A 19,435-nucleotide genomic window follows, 5' to 3' on the forward strand; every position below is an offset into this window, starting at 1 on the left:
ATGAGGTGAGAAAAGGCTAACCTTGCCAAAGTGGAGGACTTGTCAGCCACCTTGTAGAGTTCTTGAGGTATAATCTTATGAACTTCCACTTCCTCTCCAATCATGATACTATGGATCATGATGGCCCGATCCACAGTTACTTCGGATCGGTTGCTAGTAGGAATGATAGAGCGTTGGATGAACTCCAACCATCCTCTAGCCACAAGCTTAAGGTCATGCCTTCTCAATTGAACCGGCTTGCCTCTTGAGTCAATTTTCCATTGAGCTCCTTCCACACATATGTCCATGAGGACTTGGTCCAACCTTTGATCAAAGTTGACCCTTCTAGTGTAGGGGCGTGTGTTTTCTTGCATCATTGGCAAGTTGAACGCCAACCTTACAATTTCCGGACTGAAATCTAAGTATTTTTCCCGAACCATTATAAGCCAATTCTTTGGGTTTGGATTCATACTTTGATCATGGTTCCTAGTGATCCATGCGTTTGCATAGAACTCTTGAACCATTAAGATTTCGACTTATTGAATGAGATTGGAGAGAACTTCCCATCCTCTTCTTCTAATCTCATGTCGGATCTCCGGATACTCACTCCTTTTGAGCTTGAAAAGGACCTCAGGGATCACCTTTTTCTTGGCCACAACTTCATAAAAGTGGTCTTGATGGACCTTTGAGATGAATCTCTCCATCTCTCATGACTCAGAGGTAAAAGCAATTGCCTTCCCTTTCCTCTTTCTTGAGGATTCTCTGGCCTTAGGTGCCATTAATAGTTATGGAAAAATAAAAAGCAATGCTTTTACCACACCAAACTTAAAATGTTTGCTCATCCTCGAGCAAAAGAAGAATGAAAGTAGTAGAAGAAGAAGAAAATAGAGGAGATGGAGGGAGATATGTGGTTTGGCCAAGGGGTAGAAGTAGTAGTTGTAATGTGTGAAAATGAAGGAGTGGTGAGGGGTTTATATAGGGGTGGGGGAGGGTTAGGTTTTGTGATTAGGGTTGGGTTTGGGAGGGAAAAAGGGTTTTGAATTTAAGGTAGATGGGGTTTTAGGGGAAAGTGAATGAGGTGATTGGTGAAGGGTATCTGGGAAAGAGATATGGAGGTGATTGGTGAAGGGTATTTGGGGAAGAGTGTTATGAAAAGGTGTGAAGAAGAGAGAGAGAGAGAGTGAGTTGAGATTGGTGGGGATCCTGTGGGGTCTACAGATCCTGAGGGGTCAAGGACTTAGCATCCCTACTCCATTTAGGCGTGTAAATGCCCTTAGAGTACAATCCTGGCGTTTAACGCCAGACTGCTGCTTATTTCTGGCGTTAAACGCCAAGTTGTAGCCTGTTTCTGGCGTTTAACGCCAGACTGTAGCCTGTTTCTGGCATTTAACGCCAGCTTGATGCTTCTTTCTGGCGTTAAACGCCAGTCTGATGCTTCTTACTGGCGTTTAAACGCCAGTAAGCTTATCCTCCAGGGTGTGTTGTTTTTAATGCTGTTTATTATTCTGTTTTTAATTTTTCAGTTATTTTTGTGACTTCACATGATCATCAACCTACAGAAAACATAAAATAACAATGGAAAATAAATAGATATAATTAAATAACATTAGATTGTCTCCCAATAAGCGCTTCTTTAATGTCAATAGCTTGACAGTGAGCTCTCATGGAGCCTCACAGATAATCAGAGCAGGGTTGGGGCCTCTCAACACCAAACTTAGAGTTTGGTTGTGGCCTCCCAACACCAAACTTAGAGTTTGAATGTGGGGGATTTTGTTTGACTCTGTATTGAGAGAAGCTTTTCATGCTTCCTCTCCATGGTTACAAAAGGAGAACCTTGAGTCTTGAATACAAGGTAGTCCTCATTCAACTAAAGGACCAACTCTCCTCTGTCAACATTAATAACAGCTTTTGCTGTGGCTAGGAAGGGTCTGCCAAGGATGATAGATTCATCTTCATCCTTCCCATTGTCTAGGATTATGAAATCAGCAGGGATGTAAAGGCCTTCAACCTTTACTAACACGTCCTCTACTAGTCCATAAGCCTGTTTTATTGATTTGTCTGCCATCTCTAGTGAGATTCTTGCAGCTTGTACCTCAAAGATTCCTAGTTTCTCCATTACAGAGAGTGACATGAGGTTTATCCCTGACCCCAGGTCACATAGAGCATTCTCAAAGGTCATGTTGCCTATGGTATAAGGTATGAAAAATTTTTTGGGATCCGGTTTCTTCTGAGGTAATGTCTGCCTCATTAATGCATTCAGTTCATTAGTGAACAAGGGGTGTTCATCCTCCCAAGTCTCAGTACCAAATAACTTGGCATTCAGCTTTATGATTGCTCCTAGATATTTAGCAACTTGCTCTTCAGTGATGTCTTCATCCTCTTCAGAGGAAGAATATTCATCAGAGCTCATGAATGGCAGAAGAAAGTTCAATGGAATCTCTATGGTCTCTGTAAGCCTCAGATTCTTTTGGTTCCTCAAAGGGAAACTCCTTTCTGTCCAGAGGACATCCCATGAGGCTTTTCTCACTGGGACTCACGTCCTCCTCACTCTCTCCAGGTTCGGCCATGTTGGTCATGGTTATGGCCTTGCCCTCTCTCTTGGGATTTTCTTCTGTATTGCTTGGGAGAGTACTGGGAGGAGTTTTAGTAATCTTCTTACTCAGCTGACCCACCTGTGCCTCCAAATTTCTAATGAAGGATCTTGTTTCATTCATGAAATTTAGTGTGATCTTGGATAGATCAGAGACTATGGTTGCCAGGCCAGAATGGCTCTGTTCAGAATTCTCTGTCTGTTGCTGAGAAGATGATGGAAAAGGCTTGCTATTGCTAAACCTATTTCTTTCACCATTATTGTTGAAGCCTTGTTGAGGCTTCTGTTGGTCCTTCCATGAGAAATTTGGATGATTTCTCCATGAAGGATTATAGGTGTTTCCATAGGGTTCTCCCATGTAATTCACCTCTGTCATTGCATGGTTCTCAGGATCATAAGCTTCTTCTTCAGAAGATGCTTCTTTAGTACTGTTGGATGCAGCTTGCAATCCATTCAGACTCTGAGAAATTGATGAGCGAAAAATTTATACGCTTTTTGGCAGTATTTTTACATAGTTTTTAGTATGATTTAGTCAGTTTTTAGTATATTTTTATTAGTTTTTAAATAAAATTCACATTTTTGGACTTTACTATGAGTTTGTGTGTTTTTCTGTGATTTCAGGTAATTTCTGGCTGAAATTGAGGGACTTGAGCAAAAATCAGATTCAGAGGTTGAAGAAGGACTGCAGATGTTGTTGGATTCTGACCTCCCTGCACTCAAAGTGGATTTTCTGGAGCTACAGAAGTCCAAATGGTGCGCTCTTAGTTGCGTTGGAAAGTAGACATCCAGGGCTTTCCAGCAATATATAATAGTTTATTCTTTTCTCGAGTTTAGATGACACAAACTGGCGTTCAACGCCAACTTTCTGCCCTATTCTGGAGTTAAACGCCAGAAACAGGTTGCAAAGCAGAGTTAAACGCCAGAAATAGGTTACAAACTGGCATTTAACTCCAAGGAAGACCTCTGCATGTGAAAGCTTCGATGCTCCGTCCAAGCACACACCAAGTGGGACCGGAAGTGAATTTCTGCATCATTTACTCATTTTTGTAACCCTAGTAACTAGTTTAGTATAAATAGAACTTTTTACTATCATGTTAAGAATCCGATCTTTGATTAGTTTTATGCTATCTTAGACCTTTATGGGGGCTGGCCATTCGGCCATGTCTGGACCTTCATCACTTATGTATTTTCAACGGTAGAGTTTCTACATACCATAAATTAAGGTGTGGAGCTCTGCTGTTCCTCATGAATTAATGCAAAGTACTATTATTTTTCTATTCAATTCAAGCCTATTTCTTCTCTAAGATATTCATTCGCACACAAGAATATGATGAATGTGATGATTATGTGACGCTCATCACCATTCTCACTTATGAACGCGTGCCTGACAACCACTTCCGTTCTACATGAAAACAAGCTTGAATGCATATCTCTTAGCCTTCTGATTCATGATAAGAATCTTCGTGGTATAGGCTAGAATTATTGGCGGCCATTCTTGAGGTCCGGAAAGTCTAAACCTTGTCTGTGATATTCCGAGTAGGATCTGGGAAGGGATGGCTGTGACGAGCTTCAAACTCGCGAGTGCTGGACGTAGTGACAGACGCAAAAGGATTACTGAATCCTATTCCAGTATGATCGAGAACCGACAGATGATTAGCCGTGCAGTGACAACGCATTTTGGACCATTTTCACTGAGAGGACGGGATGTAGCCATTGACAACGGTGATGCCCTACATAAAGCTTGCCATGGAAAGGAGTATGAAGGATTGGATGAAGACAATAGGAAAGCAGAGGTTCAGAAGGAACAAAAGCATCTCCATACGCTTATTTGAAATTCTCACCAATGAATTACATAAGTATCTCTATCTTTATTTTACGTTTTATTTATCTTTTAATTATTAAAACTCTATAACCATTTGAATCCGCCTGACTGAGATTTACAAGGTGACCATAGCTTGCTTCAAGCCAACAATCTCCGTGGGATCGACCCTTACTCACGTAAGGTTTATTACTTGGACGACCTAGTGCACTTGCTGGTTAGTTGTGCGAAGTTGTGACAAAGAACTAAGAGTATGAACGTGCATATTAAGTTTTCAGCGCCGTTACCAAGGAATGAACGATCACAATTTTGCCACACCAGAAATCATATTGACTTGCTGAGTCAATATTTTGTTCTGAGCTAATATGGAATTCAGAGTATCAATTTTAAGAACTCTTTTCTTCTGAGGCATCCCATTGTTCACAGGACTCCTCTCAGAGGTGTACATGAACTGGTTATTTGCAACTATTTCAATGAGTTCCTGAGCTTCTTCAGGGGTTTTCAGATGAAGAGATCCTCCTGCAGAATGGTCCAATGACATTTTTGACAACTCAGACAGACCATCATAGAATATATATATGATGCTCCATTCTGGAAGCATGTCAGTAGGACACATTTTGATCAATTGCTTATATCTTTCCCAAGCTTCATAGAGGGACTCACCTTCCTTCTGTCTAAAAGTTTGGATTTCCACTCTAATATTGCTCATCTTTTGAGGTGGAAAGAATTTGGCCAGGAAAGCACTGACTAGCTTTTCCCAAGAGTTCAGGCTTTTCTTAGGTTGTGAATCCAACCATGTTCTAGCTCTGTCTCTTACAGCAAAAGGGAAAAGCATAAGCCTGTAGACCTCGGGATCAACTCCATTGGTCTTGACAGTGTCACAGATTTACAAGAATTCAGCGAAGAACTGATGAGGATCTTCCAATGGAAGTCCATGAAACTTGCAATTCTGTTGCATTAGAGAAACTGATTGAGGCTTAAGCTCAAAGTTATTTGCTCCAATGGTAGGAATTGAGATGCTTCTTCCATAGAAGTTAGAAGAGGGTGCAATAAAGTCACTAAGAATTTTGAAAAGATGGTGAGGAGTTTTCGAAAATTAGAGAGATAAAAAAAAGTAGTTAGGTGGTTTTCAAGAAGATAGGAAATAGTAAACTTTTAAAATTAAATAAAAAGTCAAGTAGTTAATTGAACAAGATTTGAAAATCAAATTTGAAAAGATGAGAAGTTAGAAAAGATTTTGAAATTGAGTTTTAAAAAAGATATGATTGAAATTTATTTTGAAAAAGATTTGATTTTTAAAATTAAAGTTAATTACTTGACTAGCAAGAAACAAAAAGATATGATTCTAAAATTTAAAGATTAAACCTTTCTTACTAGGCAAGTAACAAACTTAAAATTTTTGAATCAATCACATTAATTGTTAGCTTTAATTTTGAAAATATGAAATATAAATAAGAAAAAGATTTTGAAAATAAATTTTAAAAATTTCAAAAATATGAAAGAAAAAATGAAAAAGATTTTATTTTTGAAAAAGATTTGAAAAAGATAGAATTTTTAAATTGAAAATTTGACTTAACTAATAAGAAATAATTAAATTTTAAAACTTTATGACTAAATCAAACCAAATTTTTGAAAATTATGAGCAAAATAAGGAAAAGATATTTTTTTTAATTTTTAATTTTTAATGAGGAGAGAGAAAAACTTAAAAATGATGCAGAACATGAAAATTCAAGATCAAAACACATGATGTATGCAAGAATACTTTAAATGTCAAGATGAACACCAAGAACACTTTGAATGTCAAGATGAACACCAAGAACTTATTTTTGAAAATTTTTAAGAAAAGAAAAAAAATACAAGACACCAAACTTAGAAATTTTCAAACTTTAGACACTAACAAATTGAAAATGCATATGAAAAATAAGAAAAGACACAAAACATAAAAATGCAAAGATCAAACAAAGAAGATCATCAAGAACAACTTGAAGATTATGAAGAACACAACTCAATGCATGGATTTTCGAAAATTTAAAGAAAAGTTAAAAAGATGCAATTGACACCAAACTTACAATTTGACACTAGACTCAAACAAGAAACACAAAATTATTTTTGGTTTTTATGGTTTTATTAATTTTTTTGTATTTTTCAAAAATTATTTGAAAAAGAAAAATAAGGATTTCAAAATTTTTAATAAGAATTCCAGGAATCATGCAATGTTAGTCTAAAACTCTGGTCCAGGAATTAGACATGGCTTACTAGCCAGCCAAGCTTTCAGTGAAAGCTTCGGTCTAAAACACTAGACATGGCCAATGGCCAGCCAAGCTTTAGCAGATCATTACAAATAACAGCTAAATTGATGAGAAAGACAAAGAAGCTCTTCTAAGGATAAGTGAAACCTCGGTCCAAAAGATTAGACATGGCTTAACAGCCAGCCAGGATTCAACATATCATCATGAAACTCTAGAATTCATTCTTAAAAATTTTAAAGAACATAGAATAATTTATTAAAAATTTTTTTTGAAAATTTTTTTGAAAATTAAAATTAAAATTAAAATGCTTAAACATAAAATAAAATTACCTAATCTGAGCAACAAGATGAACTGTCAATTGTCCAAACTCGAACGATCCCCGGCGACGGCGCCAAAAACTTGGTGCACGAAATTGTGATCTCAACGGTGCCAAAAACATGGTACGCACGATTGTAATCTCAACTCATTTTCACAACTCCGTACAACTAACCAACAAGTGTACTGGATCGTCCAAGTCATAAACCTTACGTGAGTAAGGGTCGATCCCACGGAGATTGTCGGCTTGAAGCAAGCTATGGTCATCTTGTAAATCTCAGTCAGTCAGATTCAAATGGTTATGAGGTTTTGATAATTAAAATATAAACAAAATATAAAATAAGATAGAAATACTTATGTAATTCATTGGTGGGATTTCAGATAAGTGTATGGAGATGCTTGTTGCTTCTGAATCTCTGCTTTCCTACTGTCTTCATTCAATCATTCATACTCATTTCTATGGCAAGCTGTATGTTGGGGATCACCGTTGTCAATGGCTACCATCCGTCCTCTCAGTGAAAATTGTCCAAATGCGCTGTCACCGTACGGCTAATCATCTGTTGGTTCTCACTCATGTTGGAATAGGATCCATTGATCCTTTTGCGTCTGTCACTACGCCCAACACTCGCGAGTTTAAAGCTCGTCATAGTCATCCCATCCCAAATCCTACTCAGAATACCATAGACAAGTTTTAGACTTTTCGGATCTCAAGAATGCTGCCTATTGATTCTAGCTTATACCACGAAGACTCCGATCTTTCGGAATGGAGGCTAAGAGATACACACTCAAGCTATTGCAAATAGAACGGAAGTGGTTGTCAGGCACGTGTTCATAGGTGAGAATGATGATGAGTGTCACGGATCATCACATTCATCAGGTTGAAGTACGAGTAAATATCTTGGAATAAGAATAAGCTTGAATTGAATAGAAAAACAATAGTACTTTGCATTAATTCATGAGGAACAACAGAGCTCCACACCTTAATCTATGGAGTGTAGAAACTCCACCGTTGAAAATACATAAGTGAAAATAGTGTTCATTGGCTTTGGCCCCAGAGGGGAAACCAGAATGACCAAGACCTCGAATACAATAGTAAAAAGTCCTATTTATACTAAACTTAATTACTAGGGTTTACAGAGATAGGTAAATGATGCAGAAATCCACTTTCGGGGCCCACTTGGTGTGTGCTTAGGCTGAGCATTGTGCTTTACACGTGTAGAGACTTCTCTGGGAGTTGAACGCCAGGTTGCAGCTTGTTTGTGGCGTTTAACTCTGGTTTGTAACCTGTTTCTGGCGTTTAATGCCAGAATAGGGCAGAAAGTTAGCGTTTAAACGCCAGTTTGCGTCGTCAAAACTTGGGTAAAGTATGAACTATTATATATTGTTGGAAAGCCCAGGATGTCTACTTTCCAACGCAATTGAGAGCGCGCCAATTGGTCTTCTGTAGCTCCAGAAAATCCACTTCGAGTGCAGGGAGGTCAGAATCCAACAGCATCTGTAGTCCTTTTTCAGCCTCTAAATTAGATTTTTGCTCAGGTCCCTCAATTTCAGCCAGAAAATACCTGAAATCACAGAACAATACACAAACTCATAGTAAAGTCTAGAAATATGATTTTTGAATAAAAACTAATGAAAATATAATAAAAAGTAACTAAAATATACTAAAAACTACCTAAAAACAATGCCAAAAGCGTATAAATTATCCGCTCATCACTTAGTTTCAAGCTTTTCAAGCCACTCTCAGATCCAACACCAATCTTCTTCAAGTTATTATTGTCTCCATCTAAGTAAGACACCTGAAATCGCCGTCACAATCACTCCACTGACTACATTGAACTATCACATTTGGTCTAGATATGTGCGGATCTGTCTGAAATCAAAGAACAAAATTAGATTCATCGAATAGCATATTGCTCAAACCAACTCCAATAAATAATTTGTATGATGCTTGGGACAGCTGCAACACGTTTGTGCTGTCATGGCTAAACATAACTGTGGAAAGACATCAAACATCGATTATATGAGGATGATCTATTTCGGATCGCCGAACTTGAGAAGAATCTGTTCAGCATAAAACAAGGTGAGTTATCCATCACTTCAGACCCATACTAATTTGTGCTTACTTGAGTAATTATAGCTATGGATTATACATAATGAGATAATATGAATTGTAAGTGTGCACTCTCAGATTATGTTACTTAAATACCTTCTAGACGTGAATACTGCCTTCTCTCTTTTTCAACAAAAGAGACAAATAATACATCTCACTGAATCAGATTATAAAATACTAGTGAATACTATTTACACTAAATCTGTAATTGTCAATACCTTTGAGACATATCAGAGTGGTCAAGACAATACCAAATTCGTCAATATTAAATGTGAAAAAGGCCAATTTAGGACCAACAATATTAGAGAAAGAGAAAGAGAGCGTGGTGGTAAAGGTGGCAGAGGTAATGGGAGAGGAGCTCCCAAGCTTTGTTTTTGTCTTTTGGTGGATACATGCAACCAAATCACTCTAATGAAGTATCACATTCAGCTAATACAGTAAACTCAATAATAGCTACGAATAATGCAGAATGTCTACATCTATTATCAAAAATGAAGACAAGATTAGTTTGGATGGAATATTCTCAAATAGTCAGAAGGAAGCATTTATTGTACTATTTCATTAATATAAAGAACCTCTTCATGATAAAAATTAGCAACCATTCGTGCTCCTTCAGTTGATATATTTTACCTTATTTCTCTTTCCGACCTTAAATTGAATTTCCACGATTGAATTTTAGATATTGAAGCAAGTGTTCATATTTGCTTTAGTCTTAAATATTTTTATTCTATTAAACACATTAATCCAATTAAAATTATTATACCAAATAGGTTATAGGATGTTACAATCTTATGTGGAACAGTTTCTTCTCAATTGATTTTTATTTGATTGAGATTTTATATGTGCCAAGTTTTAAATGTAATTTTGTTTCTATTTCAAAAGTAACTAATATCTTATCTTGTTTTATGTCCAATTTAAAAACTTTTTTTTTTCCTTTCCCTTTTGGTACTAGATAGTGTTTGTGGATTTTGTGATTCTTGAAGTTGATATTATTTTTTCTTTGGTTACAAGGAAGGGGCGTAATTGCATAACACTAGGTGCTTCCTGGGGACTATGTTCAAGGTTTTCAATAAAAAGCGGTGGCTCTAGCTTTTTTGGTAAGCTGAGAATTGTAAAGGGGAGAAAATAATTAAAACGAAAAAATTGTCGTTGGCTGAATTTTGTCTGAGATATGGATGGTTATAAACTTATAATTAATGAATATGTCTACCTGAAATTGATGCAACTAAAAATTATAAAATGTTGTTATTGGATGATAAAACAATATACAAAAATGTTAAATGAAATAATTTAAATAGAAACTTTTCTAATCATACTAAGAATAAAGAAAATTTATCATTTCTTAAAAACAAAAAAAAATTAATTTTAATACATTTATATTGTAAAATGTTTAGGGAACATGTTAAATATATATGATTACATGCATATGAGTTGTAAACTCTTATACTCTCTACTTAATTAAACATTTAAAAAATTTAATTATATAATTATATCCTAAACTTTAAACTTATAAAAAAATGTTATATGCATTACTTTTGTGCATCTCTCTGAGTCTCTTGTACACCTTCAACTTTTAATATTAAAACTGATTGATAAAAGGTGAGAAAATATAAAAAAAAATCTGTCTTTTATATTATAAAAGAAAGGTGTGTATATAAAATAATACAAATATTATTTATGCATAAGAAAAAAAGAGAAAATTTAGGTAGGAACTAAGAAGGGAAAAGGAACAGAGTCCACACACAATGATTATTTGTTTTGGGAAATCCATATCTATTTGTGAAATTTAAGCATAACTGCATGAGCAGATGAAACTCCTATATATATAAACAAGTTCAAGTGGCTATTGAGACAAACGGCCAATGGAAACAAGGGATGAATCTTTCTCTAGTTCAATGGCTCCAACACCAGAGGTGTTTCCACCCTTCAAGAAATTCCCATACCATTCTGCAGAGAGTTTTGGGTATCTCTTCAACTTTGGATCATCCCTATCAACATAGTACAGGCCAAAGCTTGCATTATACCCATCCAATAACTCAAATACATCCATGAAAGACCATGCAAAGTATCCCTTTATGTTTGATCCATCTCTGAGAAGAAAAATTTGGGATTACATGAGAAAATTATTAACACATAGAAAAGCATAGGTAGTTTCCTTTTATGAGGATCTAATTCAGAATCCAACTAATCTGGTTCGAGCTGAATCGGCTCACTTTAAGGTAACTCGTTAGCCAAAAATCAGTTTTCACATATTATGTAATCAAAATTTTGAAAAGTCTATTTTTAACTTTTTAAATAAGCTAAATAGAGTAGTAACTCATAAGAAAAATAAGTTCTCAATTCTATTTTTTTAACCATAAAAAACCAGCAACTGCGTTACCTTATGGAATCAAGCACAGCACCAATATATCCATGCAAGTATTCCACCCTTTTCACATCTTGAAGTGATGAATTCCTTGGTGTCCGTTGACCTAACAAAACAAGCCATTTATCACACTTTACCAGTGGCACAACGTATTATAATAATTTGCATTCACCCCGTTGCTGAACTAATATATGAAAGAGAGAGAGACCATTTTCATATATGAATATGGGAGGATTGCCATAAAGGATCTTCATGATATTCAGCTCTTCACGTAAAGTCCATGGTGTGACAGGGTACTGAATAAAGGTAATGCCGTGTAGTTATGCAACTAAGTAATCTAAATAAGTGAACCAACAAGTTTAGAAGAATAACTACAGTATGTTTTAATTTTAGGACTATGCTACGTATACACCAAAATCAATCACTAAAGTCAACTACCAGTATAAAATACATGTTAGAATACAAATGCACATTAAAAATAAATTAAACCACACATGTATTTATATACAAATACATTGGTGACTGATTTTGGTGTACGAATAGCATTTTTGTTAATTTTAACATTTACCTCTTCATTCGAAAACAAGGCCGGTCCAACTGCCAAAATCAGGAAAGGTGGTTAGTTATTTAAACTTGCTACCCCCAATTACTAAGGTGTAAATTATTGGAGGGTAAGGTGCTAAATGATATGGAAGTTAAATTTAATGGAAACTGTTAGGATCCATGATAAGAGACGAGAAAATTCTATATTCAGAATGATAGTTGTAAATATGTGTGGAATGCAATTGGTACAGCATGCTCATGTGACCAGGTCCAATCTTATTCGAAATTGATTATCCTTAAACATAATGAAATACATACAGATCAGCTGTGCTGCCATGTCTGTGTCATAGTCTCGCAGATTCCTCTTCAGTGCGATAGAATTGTCTGTGATATTAAGGTTGTCGTAAAATATCACGCCTATAAAGTCACATGAACCCTTCAACTGTGCAGATTCGCGGTCTGAGAAGGTTGGAATTCTGGAACCTGCATTAGTCTTCATGGAAATGGGATAGTCTCCGTGCACCAAGGGTCCCAAAATCCTGCAGAATAAATTAAAAATCAACGAGTCTACAGTTTTGAAGAGAAAAACCACATAATATAAGGTCTCTAACTTACCAACCAATGAAAAAATCGCGAGCTCTTTGAGTGGCTGCCCAGTCTTCATCTGTATCATTTGCAGGAATGAAACCGAATGAATAGACTGCAATGCCAATAAACCCATGTTGCTTGTCCTGCAATATAACTTAGCCTCTATAGAATCATGAACATTCTTTGCCCCAAGAAAGGTTTCTATATGTGGAAGAATATTCTAAATTCAATATAGAAAGACTATGAACTTCAATTAAGAGTTGGTATAAGTAACTAAGTCAAAGCTTTTTCCTTTGCAACAAGTAAATACACTATATACCTTATACTTTCTTCTATACAATCTCACAGCTGAAGAATGTGATAGCAAAATATGATGAACTGCCAAGTAAGGCTCGGTTGTGGAGTCACCCCTACTGCTGTTATATTTCTTGCAAAATGGGGGCGAACATCGTGTAGGTGGGGTTGTTCCTTCGTCATAACCACCTATGGTGAAGACATTCGGCTCGTTCACAGTATTCCAATATAAGACTCTGTCACCGAACTCTCTGAAACACACATCTGCATAGTTTGTGAAGTCTCTTCTGCATTCACATTCAAGTGATTTTTAAATTCATATTTCTCAGTTCTTTCTACGGTTGTAAAATAAGCAATTCTGTCCTAAGCAAAAGAGTTTCACTGATTAATTCGAACAACACTATGTTCAAGGGTTCATGAACATACATGATTTTAGGACTAACCCATCCTCCGTATTCATCTTCGAGTGCCTGTGGAAGATCAAAATTGTGCAGTGTTACATGTGGTTGGATTCCTGCTCAATGGAAAGAAGGAACATATCAGTTGAAGAAGTAGCAATACATGGTATTTCAAATTAAGAAAACTCATCATACTTACCATTGCTAATGAGTTCATTGATGAAATTGTTATAGAATTGCAATCCCTTGGGATTGATGGGTCCTCTACCATCTGGGAAGAAAGAAAGAAGGAAAAGGCATTTTTCAAAGGCTTTACTATAGAAAATAATACTGAACATCAAATAAATTTCAACGTTTCTATTTAAAAACACAAGGTTGAGTTAGGAGTATTATATACTTGGAATCAATCTTGACCAAGAAATGGATAACCTATAGGCATCAAGGCCTGTTTCCACCATGAGTTTCACATCTTCCTGCAACATAAAATTATCAGAAACATTTGAAACTCCATTTTGCATTTCCTCAAACACATTATGTGCATATAATCAATTTTCCACAAATTATAAAAGTAAAAAACCACAATGTATGCAAATAATGGAAGAGAAGAGTATTAATGTATTATTGACCTTGTATTTGTGGTAGCCATCACAGGCTATATCTGCATTATCTCCATGCACAAACCCTGTTTTTCACTGAAATTGTTAATGTGGGAGCCCAACAAATAATTTGATTAGTTTTTTTTTTCCTGGCTGTGTATTAGTATTACCAGTTTCTCATAACTGATTCCCACTTAAGGAAAATTGATTCATAATGCCAATAATTGGTCATCAACTTTTTCCCTCCAATAAAATGTGGCTTAAGAATGATATAAAGATTTTGTTAGATACATTAACATATGTATGCTAGACTACTTATTTTTTTTCACAGTATCGTTAAAAATAGGAAGGAGGCCTTGGTGTAACAGTTGAGTTGTCTTCATGTAACCTCAAGATCAATGGTTCAAACCGTGGAATCAATCACTAGGCTCTCGTCGGGTTGGCTTGGTTAATATGCAAGGACAAATGTGGGAATATCTGGAGTTAATATTCACACTGGTCCTTGAAATTACACTCGCGACTCAATCTAGTATTCGAAGTTTCGATTTACTCGATTGGACTAGTGTAAGTCACGGATGTCAAGTTTGTGGACCAAATTGAGTAAATTGAAACTTTGTAGACTTGTAGACCAGATCAAAGTGCAAGTGTAACTTCGGAACCAATTTGAGTATTAACTTGGAATATATGTATATTAATAATATCTGTTACCTTTTGTACTGTAGTCCATATTTAGCAGGGAAAATCCAATATTATTTATTAACTCCCATGATAAATTGACAACCAATATGATAAACCATGACTCCAAAATTAATTACATGAACAAAGAGAAAAGCAAGAGCAAAAGAAGAAACTTACCAGCATGTGCATAAGTATCCCAAATGCTAGGAGTTCTTCCATCTTCATTAACAGCTCCTTCCCACTATATAAATACAATCATATATTAATATTAATTATATTAATGAAAAAGTTAATTAAGATGAAGTACCTGATAAGCAGAAGTGCCTGAACCAAAGACAAAATCAGTTGGGAAGTCATTTCTGTTATAGTCATCAGCACTAAGAACTAAACTCATACCCACAAAGTTCAGCAATAATAATAGTAAAAGGGTGAGCTTCAAAGCAATATTAATGCTCATCAAACCCAAACATGGTTCTGGTTTCATCATCTATCTATGTGACTATGTTAGTGTGTGTGTTTTTCTGGATCAATCCTGCTATCTTTGCAACTACATATGGTCATATGCTAATTTTGTATTTTGTTTTTTTTTTTTTTTTTTTGAAAGGTTGTCTACAACAGTGTGGATATCCCCACCTAATAATAATAAGTTTTGTGTTGGAAACTAAAAAATTCAATAAATAAATAAGTAATTTAAATATTTTATTCTTCTTCTTAAAACCTTAAACATTCTCCACAGTAGATTCAATATTCGGTCGATAATAAATTTTTATTATTTCAAAAAAATTATTTAGCAAATTTGTTAAAAGACAATTAAATTTATATTATATAAAACAATAATCTTTTCCTTTTATAGAAAGACTAAGTTGTCTGAAAATTTTAAAATAAATTATTCGAAAATAATGTATGTAGTTATTCTAAAATTTAAATAGACAATAAATAAATAAATGAGTCAATAAATGTTCCATACTTAGCTAGTAAATTAAGGAGACCCTACTTATCTGTGACAGAAATCTTCACGTGTCGCATTGACTTACAGTAGTGTGACACTCCTCCGTAGTTACGTCAGTAATCAGTTATCATATGCGGTGGGACTTTTTCCATAAATAAATAATTTAATTATTTTATTTATCAAAATATATAAATTATAGCATATTTATAAATAAATATAAATGTATCTCATTTATACTACAGAATTAAAAAAAATACATCTATTTTATTTACTGTATAAACGAGATAAATTAGTGTGATACATTGTAAATGAGATATACAAAATTTAAAAAAATATATTGTAAATAAAATACATTCATAATTATCTCATTTGTATTATAAATAAAATAAATTAATGTGATGTAAATTGATAAATACATTATAAATTATATATTTTAATAAATAAAATAATTAAATTATTTATTTATAAAAAAATATCCTATGCCATGTGATGATGTTGAAACAAAATCTCTTAAATTCAATATTAAATTTCAATCCTATTAAATATATATTAAAATTAGTTATTAGTATAAAATATATATTAAAAATATATATTTATCTATAAATAAAAAAATTATTTATACATTAAAATTAACTACTAAAATTATCTATTAATATAAAATATATATTAAAATATAAAATACATATTAAATGAGTTAAACAATATATATATATTTATACACAAAATATATAATAGTTAATTTTAGTATATACTTAATATGATTAATATACAAGATATATGATAATTGATTTTGATAACTAATGTTAGTATACAAATAACATTTTCGATTAGATTTAGTGATTATAAAATATCTTTTCATTTATATTTGTATTGAATACTAGTTTTTCCTTCAATAAGCCTCTGGTTTATTTTCTACTTCACATAAATACATAATCAATCTCTAAAGTAGATTATTCAAACTTTTGAACATGAACACTACAAAAATAAATAAAGAAATTTGTACAAGATGTCTCTGGTATGGGTTGAGACATGGATCGAGAACTTGCGGGTTGAGGTAGATGTCGGATCACTTAACTGGAGCAATGGGGGAGGTACCTGCAAAGACACTCCGACGCTCAAGTCAGAATGGATCTGAGAGGTATAAGGTGTGAGGAATGAATGAATACCTGGAGGGACCTAGGTCCTCTATTTATAGGTGATGATAAATATCTTATCTTATCTTATTTGGCTAAGATAAGAGAGACGTTTGAATTATCTTATCTTATCTTACTTGACTAAGATAAGGGAAACGTTTGAATTCGAAAATTGGTTAAGAGCTCTAGTGGGTCGGTTCCGGGCCTTCTGGAAGGGCGAAGCGGGTCGAACCCGGGTAACCGGGTTCGGGGACCGTTCCGGATATAGGATCCGTGGGCCGGATCCCTAACAGTTGCCCCCGGAGCGAGAGAGTGAGGATGCTCGGTCTCATCGCTGGAGGAACCTTTTCCTTGCCGTTTGTGGTTTGGCAAGGAGATCGTTGTTTGGTTTTTCCAATCGAGGTCGACGATTTGGGGAGTTCCTGGCCGTTTCATGGTCAGGCGAGGAGCGCGTTATTTGGGTGTTTCATCACATGCCGGGTTTGATGACCGTAACAGTTGCCCCCGGAGTATGAGAGTATGCTTTCTTGGTCTCAGTGCTAAGTTGTTGGAGAGTCCGATCTTCTGTAGTTTGGGGGACTGTGAGGGGCCTGAAAAAGGCGTGACGCCATTCTGCACCAATTGGTAGGATGATGTTGGTCAGTCTGGCTTTCTGCAAGTTGGAAGACCGTCCTCATGCTTGTTTTGTGTGGCCCCCATTTTTTTCTGGGCCGTTATTGTGAACTTATTTTAGGCCTCTTAGTGGGCTGATTTCAAGACTTTGTTTATTTAACTTATTTGGATTTCCGTTTTGTTGGCTTTGCGGGTGATCGATCCATGAGTCACTATTTTTGTTATTTGGATATCCGTTTTGTTATTTGGATATCCGTTATGTTGGCCTCAGGGTGATCGATCCCCGGGCTGCCATTTTTTATTTGGATACCCGTTCTGTTATTTGGAAATCCGTTTTGTTGGCCTAGGGGTGATCGATTTCCGAGTAGCCATTTACTTATTTGGATATTCGCTCTGTTATTTGGATATCCGTTTTGTTGGCCTCAGGGTGATCGATCCCGGGCCGCCATTTTTTGTTATTTGGATACCCGTTTTGTTATTTGGATATCCGTTTTGTTGGCCTAGGGGTGATCGATCCCTGGGTAGCCGTTTACTTATTTGGATATTCGTTCTGTTATTTGGATATCCGTTCTGTTGGCCTCGGGGTGATCAATCTCCGGGCCGCCATTTTTTGTTATTTGGATACCCGTTTTGTTTATTTGGATATCCGTTTTGTTGGCCTAGGGGTTATCGATTCCTGGGTAGCCGTTTACTTATTTGGATATTCGTTCTGTTATTTGGATATCCGTTCTGTTGGCCTCGTGGTGATCGATTCCCGGGCCGTCATTTTTTGTTATTTGGATACCCGTTTTGTTTATTTGGATATCCGTTTTGTTGGCCTAGGGGTGATAGATTTCCAGGTAGCCGTTTACTTATTTGGATATCCGTTCTATTATTTGGATATCCGTTCTGTTGGCCTCGGGGTGATAGATCCCCGAGCCGCATTTTTTGTTATTTAGATACCCGTTTTATTTTTTGGATATCCGTTTTGTTGGCCTAGGGTGATCGATTCCCAGGTTACCATTTACTTATTTGGATATCCATTCTGTTATTTGGATATCCGTTCTGTTGGCCTCGGGGTGATCGATCCCCGGGCCGCATTTTTTGTTATTTGGATACCTGTTTTGTTTTTTGGATATCCGTTTTGTTGGCCTAGGGGTGATCGATTCCCAGGTAGCCGTTTACTTATTTGGATATCCATTCTATTATTTGGGTATTCGTTCTGTTGGCCTCGGGGTGATCGATCCCTGAGTGTAGCCGTGTTTAGTTCGTGTCATCGGACGGGGCAATGCTTTTGAAATAATGAATTTCATTTGTGGTTTGGGCCTCGTTAAAACCTCCCGATGTGGGTAGGAAAGAGTGCCCAGTAAGAAAATATACGATTGAATAACTTAAGCAATAAATGAAAGTGAAGAAGGCAAAATATAAAAGGTAAAGAGATAGTCTTAAACGACCTCGATCTTGTTACTTTGGAAGGATGTTTCTACATATAGTAGCACCGTAAGTTGGTGGAATTTCAGGATCTTGAGAGCTTGGTCCCATCTAGTCTTTCGAGCCTGTAGGCTCCTTTTCCGATTACCGTCTTGATTTGGTAGGGACCCTCCTAGTTGGGCGTGAGCTTCCCTTTTCCGGGAGTGGGTAGACCGATGTTGTTTTGTCATAAGACGAGGTCTCCTGGTCCGAAGTCTCGTCGTACCGTGATGCCATTGTACCTTAGGCTTATTCTCTATTTTAGGACTAGCTCTCGTAGGTGTGCTATACTCCTGACCTTATTTGCAAGGCCCTACTTTGCTTCTTTGTCGTTTCCTCCCATGGTTCTGCGTGGACTTTGGTGTGCATCGAGGTCGGAAAGGAAGATGCCTGCCACATCTCGGGATCTCTTGCGTAGGGCTAGGCTGGTGTTGTCGTATTCTACCGCGGTTTCTTGGTCTCCGTAGATGGTTCCAACGTAGCCATCTTCTGCCGTGAACTTCATTAGAAGGTATTTGGTAAAGATGATGGCGGAGAGGTTGTTGATTGTTTTTCTTCCGAGAATGACGTTATAAGCGGTGGAGTTCTTGAGGACCACGAACTTGGATAGGATTGTCTTCCTCTGGCTTCCCGTCCCTATGGTAAGGGGAAGAATAATGGAACCGTCTGGCTTGAGGAAGTTGTCTCCGAGTCCGGTTACTCCGTTGCGGTGTGTCTGGAGGTTGTCGTTGCGGAGTCCGAGCTTGTCGAAAGTTCCTCTAAAGAGGA

The 19,435-nt window shown here is 36.2% G+C and overlaps 1 protein-coding gene and 1 non-coding gene across 2 annotated transcripts; one reads left to right on the plus strand and one right to left on the minus strand.

The window, feature by feature from the left end:
• The first annotated feature begins 4,984 nt into the window (after positions 1 to 4,984).
• On the plus strand, positions 4,985 to 5,091 carry LOC148562516 (small nucleolar RNA R71). Its single transcript, XR_015887007.1, has one exon. It is a non-coding gene; the product is annotated as a small nucleolar RNA R71 (small nucleolar RNA).
• Positions 5,092 to 10,672: 5,581 nt separating this feature from the next.
• Positions 10,673 to 15,495, minus strand: LOC107604780 (hydroxyisourate hydrolase). The gene is made up of 13 exons (XM_016306470.3): positions 14,832 to 15,495; positions 14,702 to 14,765; positions 13,877 to 13,932; positions 13,648 to 13,723; positions 13,450 to 13,521; positions 13,279 to 13,366; positions 12,878 to 13,139; positions 12,586 to 12,701; positions 12,289 to 12,509; positions 11,996 to 12,024; positions 11,636 to 11,723; positions 11,443 to 11,533; positions 10,673 to 11,152 (listed from the first exon to the last, which is right to left on the minus strand). Exons 1-13 carry the CDS (start codon positions 15,009 to 15,011, stop codon positions 10,906 to 10,908), a joined length of 1,590 nt encoding a protein of 529 aa, XP_016161956.1. The 5' UTR covers positions 15,012 to 15,495; the 3' UTR covers positions 10,673 to 10,905.
• Positions 15,496 to 19,435: the final 3,940 nt, after the last annotated feature.

Source organism: Arachis ipaensis, chromosome B6 (genome assembly GCF_059453495.1).
Source record: "Arachis ipaensis isolate K30076 ecotype BB chromosome B6, ASM5945349v1, whole genome shotgun sequence".
NCBI classification, from domain to species: Eukaryota; Viridiplantae; Streptophyta; class Magnoliopsida; order Fabales; family Fabaceae; genus Arachis; species Arachis ipaensis.